This window comes from Rhododendron vialii, chromosome 8a, assembly GCF_030253575.1.
Source record: "Rhododendron vialii isolate Sample 1 chromosome 8a, ASM3025357v1".
Lineage (NCBI taxonomy): Eukaryota > Viridiplantae > Streptophyta > Magnoliopsida > Ericales > Ericaceae > Rhododendron > Rhododendron vialii.
In genome coordinates, this window is record NC_080564.1 from 5,930,148 (window position 1) to 5,943,155 (window position 13,008).

The 13,008-nt window shown below is 40.0% G+C and overlaps 4 protein-coding genes across 4 annotated transcripts in view; 3 read left to right on the plus strand and 1 right to left on the minus strand.

Annotated features, from left to right (window-relative positions):
* LOC131298931 (metalloendoproteinase 2-MMP-like) overlaps positions 1-13,008 on the minus strand; it is a 50,191-nt gene that overhangs the window by 4,692 nt on the left and 32,491 nt on the right. The window lies entirely within an intron of this gene.
* On the plus strand, positions 839-4,411 carry LOC131298503 (metalloendoproteinase 1-like). Its single transcript, XM_058323989.1, has 3 exons — positions 839-1,128; positions 1,194-1,471; positions 4,213-4,411. Exons 1-3 carry the CDS (start codon positions 868-870, stop codon positions 4,379-4,381), a joined length of 708 nt encoding a protein of 235 aa, XP_058179972.1. The 5' UTR covers positions 839-867; the 3' UTR covers positions 4,382-4,411.
* Positions 5,272-6,235, plus strand: LOC131298504 (metalloendoproteinase 2-MMP-like). Its single transcript, XM_058323990.1, has 2 exons — positions 5,272-5,586; positions 5,657-6,235. The coding sequence occupies exons 1-2, from the start codon at positions 5,272-5,274 to the stop codon at positions 6,233-6,235; spliced, it is 894 nt and encodes a 297-aa protein (XP_058179973.1).
* On the plus strand, positions 6,772-10,958 carry LOC131298505 (uncharacterized). The gene is made up of 3 exons (XM_058323991.1): positions 6,772-6,805; positions 9,855-9,887; positions 10,574-10,958. The coding sequence occupies exons 1-3, from the start codon at positions 6,772-6,774 to the stop codon at positions 10,828-10,830; spliced, it is 324 nt and encodes a 107-aa protein (XP_058179974.1). The 3' UTR covers positions 10,831-10,958.

The following is a 13,008-nucleotide window of genomic DNA, read 5'->3' on the forward strand; positions in this document are numbered from 1 at the left end:
TCTCAATTTACTAATGAAGTTGTAGTGGGAATTCTTTTGGTCTTTTTGACCAATTACTTTAGTACCCCGTCGTCTAATAAGACAGGGCTTCCACTATATGACCAAAGACCAATCAACAGCCATGATTACACTCCCCTCCAAAAACCATAGACCCGGGGTCAATTAATTTTGTTTGTTTAGAAGCTTTCATTTGTAGAATAAGTAATAACTAGTCGTAATTTGTGGCTAAGAACATTCATTTGATCCCAACTAAGAGCAAGTCCAATGGTGGTATACCCATTCTAACATACTGGTGTCACAGGATTTGTTTTACAAAGGAAGATCTGATCGAAAACGATGTAAAAGCACGATACAATAGCAGCAAGGGAAAAAAAAAAAAACTTTGCGGTGAGTGGGGGTACGTGACCCTATATGCTTTGCACTCGGTCCGCCCCCGAGCGGTACGCCGGAATCCCTATCTCATCTCTTTAGGAGAAAGCTAGACATCTATTGCGTAAAAAAAAATAAAAACAGACAAGACTCAACGTAACACACCACCCATATTTTCTTCATAGAAGTCTATAAGTAGGCACAAGACATGAGATTCAAACTCACAAATCAGGCCACCAAGTACTAAGCTAGCTACTAAAAATGGCAATAAAAGTATTCCAACATTTGTTGTGCATTTGCCTCTTCTCATTAGCCCTTCCTCTACCCTCTCATGCAAGCCAATCAAAACCCAAGGCTGAAAATCCAACATCCTTCGACTTTATTAAGCACTTGGAAGGAGGCAGGAAAGGCCAGACGGTAAAAGGCCTCCAACAACTCAAGACATAAGCCTATCAAAAACAAAAACAACTCAAGACATATCTTCAGGAATTTGGCTATATGAACTACTCCCCTAATCAAACCCGTGCCAACGACGATGATTTTGACGATTCCTTGGAAGCCGCCGTCAAAACATACCAGCTCAATTACCATCTAAAGACTACCGGAACTTTAGATGCCCAAACGGTGTCCCAAAAAATGGCCCCTCGATGCGGGTTCCGTCACATCATAAGGGCACAAACTGGATGCGAGCGGGCAAAAATGAGGCCAGTCACACCCAGAACGCTATCCACACTGTGTCTTATTTCTCTTTCTTTCCCAGTAACTCGAAATGGCCCCCAACTCGATACCAGCTCACTTATGTGTTTGCTCCCGAAATTTGCGAGGACGCCAAATCTGCTGTGGCTAGAGCATTCAACACATGGACTTCCCAAACTCAATTTAGATTCTTTCAGAGTGAAGACTTAGCGAGTGCGGATCTTAAAATCGGGTTCTACCGTGGTGACCATGGGGATGGGTATCCATTCTTTGGGCAAAATGGTGTTATGGCCCATTCTCTCACCCCAACTGATGGAAGGTTTCACTACAACGCAGACTATTCGTTCTCCATGAACCCGGTCGCGGGCTCGTTTCATCTAGAGACTGTGGCCTTGCATGAAATTGGGCACTATTTACACCTATTTTTGGCCAAATTTTAAAAAGAGGTTTATTCACAAGTTAAATGTTAAAAAAGCCATTATTTCTAGGCCTTAAGAAGAGTGTGTACAATGGGCCACTCACAGGGGCGGACCCAGGATTTATAATTACTGGTGTCAAAATATCTATAGCATGTACTCCATAATTTTGTATTAAAACATGATAAAGGATAAACAAATTCAGTATTAATACTACACAAAAAAATACCTATTTATATACTCCCTCTGTCCCTATTTAAATTTTTAGTATTTCATTTTGGACTGTCCCAAAATAAGTGTTCACTTTGAAAAATTAATGGGTAAAATTTTGGAAAGTGAAGATAAAAGTTGATGTAGAAAGCATAAAGGGGAGAGAAAATTTGATGAGAAAAGTGTAAAGTGCATGTGAAAGTTGACTCCTACAACTGCTTGTTTTTCAAGCATGGACATTTAAAAAGGGACGGAGAGAGTAATACATGAACAAAAAGCGATTTGTCAATCCATTACACATCATTTCACTTACAATTGACCCCAAAGATTTTTCATATTTGGTGAGCAAAACAATCAACATAGCACACAGAATAACTTGACCCAAATTTATTCTAATTTTTAATTAACAAAACAAGGTCACAATATAAGTTTGCTGAGGTAGCTAGGTTGGATTAATGATAGGGCTTAACTTAATACACAAAATTCAAAATCCTAAATTAGAATTGACCAACGTAACGTGGATAGCAAACATTAAACAATATTTCCTCCCTTCCATTTTGTTTATCCATTTTTAACACAAAAGACTAGTATTATTGTTGGCGAAATTACCCAAGAAAATATCTGAATGGTTAAAAAAGACCTGGGGCAAGTATAATACTTTTCGGACAAGAACCAAAGTGTAAAATATATATGGGGCAATTATATTTCCTTTGGGGCAAGAACCAAAGGATCTAAATCTATGGGGCAAAAACAACCGAAATTTCCAAAATTTAATGTATATCCCTGGGGGATTTCCACCTTTAGTGGGGTCAATAGACCACCCTTGCCCAAGGGTAGGTCCACCCATGGCCAATCATCACGGGCCGGGTTAAACTAACTAGGCCATTAAGGGTGGAAAACTAGTAGGCCTCACCAGATACTTTGGAGCTCGGGCTGGGTTAATGTTCAAAATTTCACTAATAAGAACCTAGGTCGAATCTATTTCAGGCCTGATCTTACCCAATTTTTGCGAAGGCCTACGATGGAATCCCTTAAAATTTGGACCATTGGGCCAAGGGCCAAAAGCTTACTTTTTATGCTTGGGCTTCCCTTTTGGGCCTTGTAGTAGGTGTAAATCAGTTAAAACTTTCGTGAAGGCCTGAACTCATGAAGGCCAGACTCTTGAAAGGCCTGACTCATGAAATAACCCAGATTCCTTCCATGTTCTACCATATTCTAGAATGTACCCGGCCCATAGGAGTGAGGCCTATGGGAATACGATAGAGTAGCAAGCATGGGAAGATTGTTTAAGGCCTGGGAGGGGCCCACCACCTAGGGCCAAGAGTCACTGATTTCGGCCTTCTACTAATTGCCTTCTTATGGAAGCATTGAAGCTGCTCAATCAGGTCTGTGGAAGCTACTTAGTCATGCTTATAAGCAGCTCAAGGCCTGCCGAACCATTATCCTTCAAGGTGAAGCAAGGCTTTGGGACAGATGGCAGCCATGCATGAAGACAGCTCAAGCAGCTCAAAGGACTAGAAGTTTCCATCTAACAACACACAAGCAGCTCAAACAGGCCTGCACAAGCTGCTTAGAAGCAACTCAATCAGGCCTGCAGAAGCAGCTCAATTAGGCCTGATCATTGAAGATACGTGAAGAGCAAGAAGTGGGGCACAAGTTCCAACAAATTCCTTTTGCTTCATATCTCTATATATGGAGACACTTAAAATAGCAAGTGGGCCCTCAAAAGGGGCTTAAAAGCCAATGACATGGCTGAAAGGCTTGGTAAAATTTTGGCCTTTAACCTTGGTGGGCCCAAGATCTTCTATCCAGGCATTCAAGCAGCTTACAAGCAGCTCAAAAGGCCTGGAGATTTTGCACAATCAAAATTTCTTTTGCCCTTTTACAAGTTTTTATGCAGGAAAGGAGAGTTTTTTCAGGTCTCAGCTGATTTCTTGGAGTGAGGAGCAAGGCTTTGACAGGTGGCAATCACTCATTGGAGGAAGTAGAAGCAGCTAAAGCCTAAGCCTTTACCAAGAGGACACTTGGCAGCTATGCATGAAGACTTGTGGAAGCAACTCAAGGCCTGGAACTTCTGCCCATAAATATCAGAGTTGAAGGCCTTGACAAAGGTCCACGACCATCAAAACCCATGGCTTATCTTTCAATTACCTTTACTTTCCAGCAAAGTTTGTACTCAATCTAGCCAAACCTAGATTTTATTTCATTTCCTTGTACCCATTTACTTTGTTAAACCATTAACAAAGTTCATTTACCTTATCGTTCAGTCCAGTTTTCTTTTCTTTCCATTTTTCACATGGTTGGAAAATACTAAGTTCTTATCCCGCAAAGGCAAACCACGAACCACATATGGCTTCACCCCTTAGGTCGTACGCAATCGCTCTATATGAAGTCAAATTTGAGGCAGGAAGGCCTTATAGCACGATTCGCTACAATCCAGTCCTGGCACGCTCGTGTAAGGCCTAGATCGAATCGTATGCATTATGATTCCTAGGCCTATTATTAATTTGGGACCAAACAGGCACCTTCTTGGACTTGGACATAGCAGTGTCGAAGCTGCTATCATGTGGTCTTCCATTCCTGTAGCAACAGTCAAAGGTCTGCATGCCGATGATATACAAGGAATTAATACTTTGTACGATCTTGAGCCTGTTAGAATTAGTTCTTTTGTCTTTCAGCGTACTGTTTGATGAACTCAAGTTAACTAATTTTGAGAAAGCAAGAGCTGAGAGCAGCCCCTTTTCCTCCCCTGTTTCTTTCGGCTACTGTGGCTGTTTTTGAGCAGCCATAATTTGCCCCAAATCTCTTGATTCCTCCACTAAAATCAATAAATAGTTAAATGGTAAAGCCAATATAAGTGGTATCAAAAAAAAAAAACTTTGTTACCAAAAAAAAAACCATAAGTGCTATCAAAACTTTGTTAGATCAAGAACAAGTTGAGGTGAATATTTTTGAAGCTGTCCAACGAATATGTGGAGGCCAGGGAGTCTAATAGAATTTTCAAATTTCATGGCTAGAATGAGATTGATCTTGATTCAGTGGCAGAGCTATGTAGGGCCCGGGCCCCGGGCCCCGGCCCCAGCTCCTCGAGCGTCCGAATTTTAGAGGGAATTCTTTTGGTCTTTTTGACCAATTACTTTAGTACCCCGTCGTGTAAGACAGGGCTTCCACTACATGACCAAAGACCAATCAACTGCCACGATTAGACTCCCCTTCAAAAACCATAGACTCTGGGTCAATTAATTTAGTTTGTTTACAAGCTCTCATTTGTGGAATAAGTAATAACTATTCGTAATTTGTGACTAAGAACATTCATTTGGTGTTTTGCCCTCTTACCCTGATTGTTTCGGCCTTCATTGTTGTAAGCTGCACTCGGTCCGCCCCTGAGCGGTACACTAGTACCCTTATCTCATCTCTTTAGGAATAAGTTAGACATCTATTGCATGACAAACAAAAAAAATTGACAAGATTCAACGTAACACACCACCCATATTTTCTTCATAGAAGTCTATAAGTAGGCACAAGACATGAGATTCAAACTCACAAATCAGGGCACCAAGTACTCAGCTAGCTACTAAAAATGGCAATAAAAGTATTCCAACATTTCTTGTGCATTTGCCTCTTCTCAGTAGCCCTTCCTCTCCCTTCTCATGCAAGCCAATCAAAACCCAAGGCTGAAAATCCAACATCCTTCGACTTTATTAAGCACTTGGAAGGAGGCCGGAAAGGCCTCCAACAACTCAAGACATATCTTCAGGAATTTGGTTATATAAACTACTCCCCGAACAAAACCCGCGCCAATGACAACGATTTTGACAATTCCTTGGAAGCCGCCGTCAAAACCTACCAGTTAAATTACCGTCTAAAGACTACCGGAACTTTAGATGCCCAAACGGTGTCCCAAATTACGGCCCCTCAATGCGGGATCCCTGACATCAGTAATGACACTAACTGGATGGGAGCAGGCAAAAAATGTGGCCAATCACACCCAGAATGCTATCCACACTGTCTCTCATTTCTCTTGCTTTAACGGTAACCCGAAATGGCCCCCTACTCGGGACCGGCTCACTTATGCATTTGCTCCCAGAATCAGCTCAGATGCCGTATCCGTTGTGGCCAAAGCATTCAACACATGGGCTTCCCAAACTCAATTTAGATTCTCCCAGAGTCAAAACTTCGCGACTGCGGATTTTAAAATCGGGTTCTACCGTGGTGACCATGGGGATGGGGCACCATTCGCTGGGCCAAATGGTGCCCTGACCCATTCTTTCGCCCTACTTGATGGGAGGTTGCACTATAACGGGGATCAGTCGTTTTCCGTGAACCCAATTGTGGGCTCGTTTCATCTAGAGACTGTGGCCTTGCATGAAATTGGGCACCTTCTTGGACTTCAGCGTAGCAGTGTCCAAGATGCTATCATGTGGCCTTCCATTCCTGCAGCAACAATCAAAGGTCTGCATGCTGAGGATATACAAGGAATTAATAATTTGCAAGATGTTGAGCCAGTTAGAATTAGTTCTTTTGTCTTTCAGTGTAATGTTTGATGAACTTAAGTTAACTAGTTTTGAGAAAGGAAGAGCTGAGATCAGCCCCTTTTCCTCCCCTGTTTTTTCGGCTACTGTGGCTGTTGTTTTGGCAGCCATAATTTGGCCCAAATCTCTTGATTCCTCCACTAAAATCAATAGATAGTTAAAGGGTAAATCCAACATAAGTGGTATCAAAACTTTGTTAGATCAAGAACAAGTTGAGGTGAAGATTTTTGAAGGAGTCCAACTACTATAATTTAGACGTCATAAACAAATGAAACTGAATGACTGATGGGCGTGATATGCGGAGGGGCCAGGGAGTCTAATAGAATTTTCAAAATTTCATGGCTAGAATGAGGTTGATCTTGATTGTAGCCCTCTGGCCTCGTAGACTGCTACTGGTCCTAATCTTAAATTAATGTGGAGGACAATGTTCCAAATATTTTGTTTCAGAACAAATCAATTTGACGAAGCACCAATAAAAATGTTCAAAACCTCCAACGTGCTATCAACTCTTCTCGGCCTGTGAATAAGAAACTTTGCTTCGGGTTTGAATGGGCCCACCGGTGGGTGGACGCAGGGGCAGAGGTATGTAGGGGCCCGGTGGGCCGGGCCCCGCCCCAGCTCTCCGAGCGTTTGAGTTTTAAAACTTTCATTTTATAGATATCTGATTTTAAATATTATTGATAATTATTCGTGTATAGTTACTAATAATTTTAATAATTTTGCTTCGATTTGATAAAAAAACTGGTTATTTTACATTCTTATTTCTCAATTTTTTTCATAAATAAAAAATAAGCTTGTGACAGTTGAAATAACATAAAGAATCAATTTAATGTACAAATGTAATAAACTGAAAAGCAAAAATCTTATGATATAATAGTTATACGTTCCGATAAAAAATATGTCTGTTAAGCCGGGCCCCCCGGTAACAAAATCCTGGCTTCGCCAATGGGTGGATGGCAGAATTGATCCTCCAAAGATTAGTTGAGGTGCACGTAAACTGGCTCAGACGTTTTAAAATATCTCGGTGCTAAAAGAACAAAAATAATACTGGAGAGCAACTTTACATTTATTAATGATTTAAACTGCATATGAGTCTTATTTGCTAAACTGGGTTCAAGATGAACGTACGATTGAAGAAGACGAGGAAAAAATGAGTCTTCCCTAAGTCCGCAACAAGGACAGCAGGACACTGATTGAAGTCTTGTTTGGAGGCAGTGCCAGCTCATATATTTTGAAGGTCCGAAACAAATTCTCTATATTGAACCCTTAGCATATTCATTAATTCCTAAAAAATGGTAAAAGTATAAAAAAATGAACAAAAGTAATTGAGTAATGTGATAAATTTTTTTAGCCTTTGAGATAAGTATTTTTAATCAAATGTAAGAGCACATCTTTTCTACAGTTTAGTTGTGGTTGTTAGTTGAAAATTTTCAATAAAATAATTGAGTAAGGTGATTTTTCATAATATTACAAAAAGTAACACAAAAGTAAAGTAATAAACGAAAGAGAAATAGCCTGAGAATAAACATGGACTGGCTCCCGGTTTGCAAGTGCACCTTTATTTATGCCCAGTGTCCCATGATCTAAATTAATAACCGTCCCGTTTTGCATAAAATTAAATCGGGGGATGTGCAAGTTAGGTGTTCCGCTTTCCTTTATTAAAAAATAAATACTTATATGTAATTTTCAAACTTAAAAATAATAAACTTATTTAAATAAAAAAATATACAATATAGATCTTGTTTGATAAATTTCGACGAGATCTATCAAACTCTGTAAAAAAATTAAAAATTTATTTGAGAATCTGGAATGAGGTCATGCAACATGGTAGACCTATTCTTCAACTTCCAAGTCTTCTTAGCCCGCATAACCGTTCTCTATCAACTAGGACTGTAAACGAACCGAATCTAGCCGAACCCTGTTAAGTTCGGCTCGGGTTCGTTAAGGTACTAGTTTGGTTCGAGTTTGGCTCGAGTTCGATTCGAGCCTGAACAACTTGGCTCGAGTTCGGCTCGTTAAACTCAATCGAATTGAACCAAGCCGAATCTAAGCTCGAATTGAGCTCGTCAAGACTTGGGTTTGGTTCGGCTCGGCTCATTAAATTCAAGCGAACCCAAACTCTCTCATTAATCGTATAGAATTTGGGAGAAAAATATGTATTGAATTATATATACAACCTTAAAATTTTTTATATTTACAAATAGACTCCTATTGAATTATTAATTAAATTTAAGTATAGGTTCGCGAGTCTAACAGAGCCGATTACCGTTAGGCTCAGGTTCAGCTCATTTATGGAACGAGCCTAGAATTGAGGTTCAGGTTTAGTTCATTTAGCAGACGAATCGAACTCGAACGAGCTCTTGCCGAACCGAGCCTCGAACAATTCGCGAATGGATCAGTTCATTTACAGCCCTACTATCAACATAGAAATACTCCTCCCGATAAAAAAAAAGAATAATTACTTTACTTTCATAGAAAATTATTCGGTTTATCTCATTTTACATGAGCTTTAATTAATCGGGTCTTGTTTCAAATCACAAAATTAATATGGTCTATTAATTTTTAGCCCAAGAAATTCATAAATATAGGCCCAAAGTTAATTAAATGGCCCTTCAGCACTGGTCCAAGGTTTGATGTAAAAAACAGGTGTAAACTTTACAGTGTTGGACGCATAGAATAACCTCTTAAAAATCAAGTCGATCGAATATCGATAACCTAATAAGTGTATCACATTTTGAAGATTGATAACATCTCCTCCCCTCCTCTCCTATCTCATATCTCTCTCTCCTATCTCCTATCTTCTCCTATCTCTCCTTCCTATATACTATATACGGAGTATAAAGGAGCAGTTTTTTTCTTCGGATGCCAATTTTTGGTCAATTTTTTCAATTAGGTCCTTTGACTTCTTCCGGCCGCGTTCTTTCAGTGAAGCATTGTGGTCATTTCACGCGCACCTGTGCTTTGGCACACCTGGCGTCATCCGGTTATTCCGCAGGATTCGTGATGAATTCTGACCGTTGATTTTGTGGTCGCTCCTTTATTACTCGACTAGCGACTACTGTGGACTGAGGATGGTTCTGCAGTGCTGCTTCTGGCGTCTTCTTCTTCTGTGTGTTCCGTCCGAGGAGGCAAGTCTTTCCGGATCTAGTTTGCGTCTTTCTCGCTTTGCTTCGCACCTTCCACGGCGACGTGGTTGGCTGTTCTGTTTTCTTTTTCCTTTCTTTCCTTTTGTCCGAACCTGCTGCAATGCGCTTGCTGCGAGGAGGTACCTATTGTCGTTTGCTTCTGGCTCGCCTTGCGGATGGCTGGTTTTTATATCGTTTGGTCTTGTGTATTTCGTAGATTTTGGTTGCTTGAGGGTCGCTTGCGTGAGTTTTGTTTGTTGTTTGTCGTTATGCTGGTTGCTTTAGTGTCTCGGCGTTCGCTTTGTTGTGTTGTCCTTTGTTTGTTTGTTATTTGGGTATTTTCTCCAGCATGCAATGTATTTTTTAGGATTACCTTTTTCAGTCGCTGATAGTGATTATTTTGTGTGCGTTTTTTTGGTGCAAAATTGAGTTACCTATGCGCGTGCAGGACATCTTAGGAGTTATTATTGTCTGATCATACTGTTTGTTGTTTGTTCCTTTTGCAGGGTCTGGTTTTGCTGCGTGCTTCACAGTGACAGGTAACTGTTCCGGTTGCTTTGTTCCTCTTTCCCCGTGGTCTGTGTTTTCCGTTTGGTGCATGTGCGATGAGTGTCCTTTTTGGTGCTTTGTTTTGGGGTCTATTAATTTCGTCTTCCTTTTCCTTTTCGAGGTTTGCGTATTGTGTTGTTTGTGCATTATGTGTTGGTCGTTCGCTGTGTCTTCACTTTATGCATGCTTGATGGAAGCTGGAGATAGTATTGGAGAAACTTACACAAATGTCTGCTTATTTTTTGTGCTTGTTTAGTTGTGTGAACATTTGTAGAGGCTTTTGCCATTCAAGATTTACCTCATGATAGTTTTAGGTGCCTGTTATTCAGGTTCATGTATTTGTACCCTGCAATAAAGTCATTTATGGAGGAATAATTAAATCAAATTGGTACGAAATTTAAGCCCAAGGAAATATTATGGAGTAATTTTTATATGCATGGAAGAATTTACTTGTTTTTTTAGCTTTTATCGCCGTTTGGGTATGTGTCTGTGCTTATTGTGTTTTCACTTAGTTCCTCTTTGTGTTATTTGCTTTGATTTTCTCTTCCATAAAGCAAAAGTAAATGTACTGTTGGTAGCAAAAATGGCCGTGTGTATGGTAATGGTGGTAATTCCATCTGTTTTTTTGGGCGGAATTGTTATGTAACTGCTTTTGTATTTGACATGTCCATGCCAGAATGGTTGTGCGTGTATTACTTGGAAACTGCTCAAGATGAGAAAGTGGTCTGTGTTGCTGCTATTCCTGGTGAGGGGAATCATATAACATATAGACCTTTTGATAGCTTCCTTGAAGAGTATCGTGCTGTTTTTGCCTTTGACCACTGCATTAGAATGGAATTTCAGGTGTCAGTTGGCTGCATGGTTAGATACTTAGATGGCATTGTGTATCATTCTTTTCTGCAGTATAGTGAACAAGGTATAGCTACAAGTTAATTTATTGCATTCGGATAATGCTTGAATATGTATTCTGTTCATTTTACGATTTGTGGTTGTAAAATTGTATTTGATGTATATTTTTTCCCTATGCTGCTTTATCGAGTGCCGTTATATTATTTTCTTGTAATTTCGTGTATTGGTGTTGGCAATTGCTGGTATTTGAGCTATGTCAGTCCAGTTGGTGTTGGTCAGGTTTGACCTATTTCTTATCTTAATTGTATGTCTTGCGGGTAGATATTTTCAAATTCATTTGGTTAAGAGCCATGAGTTTAGTATTATCTACAGATATTACCAGAAAGGGTTCGGCAGTAGTTTTTTACCAGTGCTCCGAATGCATGGATTTGAAGTATGTGAAAAAACAGCGCGTTCTTATTTTAATTTGTTTGTTGATTTCGCCTTCTATTTCATTTTTTTTGTTTTGTTTTGGGAAATGGCTATAGTTTGGGTGCTGAATGGTTTGTTGCTCTTTGAATTCATATAGGAATATCCAGTGTTTATGTTATTCATTCCTATAAATAATCAAATTATTTTTTGTGGTGATCATTTATTGCATGATTTCTGTGTTCTTGAAAGCGAAGTGTTGGGAAAAGAGTTGTTGCGAGCGTGTTTGTTGCGTTACTAATTTGGCTTGAATCCTCCTATGTAAAAAGAGCCGGTGCATGGCTTGCCAATTTCCCCAATATCGGACGAATTTTCCCCTTAGGCGAGTAAGTGAGGCTGCCGTCAACGGATGTGATTCTGGGCCTCACTGATCGGTTGGGTCTTGATCCGGAGGCGGTCCAGGAGCAGATTAGGATTTTCGATTCCAAACTCTATGCCGGCTCGGACATTTTTTAGAGTTAAGGTTTCGGTTATTTGTTCGGTTGGGGTACACAAAACTCTTTGGCGGGTTACCTGGAACACTGGATATGGTGTCTACTATTGTGACCACTGATCAAGGTTTGATTTTTCACAGTTTTAATTTATTATGCTTCTTTTTGTTATGATTTGCAGTTTTGGTGGCGATCTGTGTGTTTTTCGGTGTATGACTCTTTGTGTGGTTTCTATGTTATTGGGTTTCGTGTTACTTTGAAGCTGACAATCCTGGGATTGAATTTGGAATTATTGTATACAAAATGGATAAACTGCTGAACTTTTTAATCAAACACAGTGTTTTGGTGGTTCTAAAATATTTGGGAATGGGTTGACCTGTAATTTAATTATTGCATTGGTAATTTTATTGGGCATGGTCTTTTTGGTACGATGTTTTGGAGACGAATTTAGATGGTTTCTGCTTGTCATCTTAAGGATTTTGGAGGGAAAAAAACTATTTCCTTTATGTAGTAGTCTGTTCTAAGTTCTTGAAAAGTCACTGGAGCCAAAACTGGGGTTTCGGAGGTAATTCCAATTGACTTTTTTGATCATCATACAATCTGCAAGTTTGGATGTTTGGATCTTTTCGGTTTGCATATAACAACTCATATTACGTATATCCCTAGCCTGATGAACTCCTGGTGCAAATAAGATTCGGGAGTTATTTATTGTCTTCTGTTCTTATTGTGGGTTGGTATACGTCCTTGGTAAAAATGGCCATGGTTGGAGCGGTTGAGTGAATAAGAAAAACAGGGGTTTTCCCTTTAGAGGATGTAGTTTTATCCTTCTTGGTGATTGTGGTTGCAAATGCTGATTCCTGTACACAGGCACTAGGGTGGAAGTGTCCTCTTTTGGAGGTCGTCTGTAATGTTTCCTTATGCTCCGCTTTGTCTTTGCTCCTCCATTGATTATTGAGAGATATCGGTTTTCAACTTATCCCTTGATTTTTGGGTGTTTTTTCTGAGTTGCCAACTAAATACATATTTTGCTGAAAATAATAGCGATGGTTGCTTTTTCCTAAGGCTTTCCTCTTTGTTTACTCAAAACAAAACCAGTAATTTTTTGAAGTAAAATTGTGAAATGGTTGGTTGTAGGGCTCGACATTCCTATACCTTTTATGGCCCACTTGTGCGCACTTAACTGACTCGTTTAGTGCTTGGCATAGGAGCTGGTGAGCTCATCAACACGGCCATTGGAGTTGCGATGACTGAGTTAGCCAAGTTCCGATCGCTGAGTCACCCGGTGGAGTTGTGTTCGTGACTTGGGCCTTCGGAGCTGTTGTACTCATCCACACGGCCGATCGGGATCCATAGCTTTGAACCC

Coding starts and splice junctions, on each gene's coding strand:
- LOC131298503 (XM_058323989.1), top strand. CDS start 868: ATGAACTACTCCCCTAATCAAACCCGTGCCAACGACGATGATTTTGAC. Junction 1,129..1,193: donor TTATTTCTCTTTCTTTCCCA/GTAACTCGAAAT, acceptor GAAATTTGCGAG/GACGCCAAATCTGCTGTGGC. Junction 1,472..4,212: donor GTGGCCTTGCATGAAATTGG/GCACTATTTACA, acceptor GGGACCAAACAG/GCACCTTCTTGGACTTGGAC.
- LOC131298504 (XM_058323990.1), top strand. CDS start 5,272: ATGGCAATAAAAGTATTCCAACATTTCTTGTGCATTTGCCTCTTCTCA. Junction 5,587..5,656: donor GAACTTTAGATGCCCAAACG/GTGTCCCAAATT, acceptor GGATGGGAGCAG/GCAAAAAATGTGGCCAATCA.
- LOC131298505 (XM_058323991.1), top strand. CDS start 6,772: ATGGGCCCACCGGTGGGTGGACGCAGGGGCAGAG. Junction 6,806..9,854: donor GGGTGGACGCAGGGGCAGAG/GTATGTAGGGGC, acceptor TTCCTTTTGCAG/GGTCTGGTTTTGCTGCGTGC. Junction 9,888..10,573: donor TGCGTGCTTCACAGTGACAG/GTAACTGTTCCG, acceptor TGTCCATGCCAG/AATGGTTGTGCGTGTATTAC.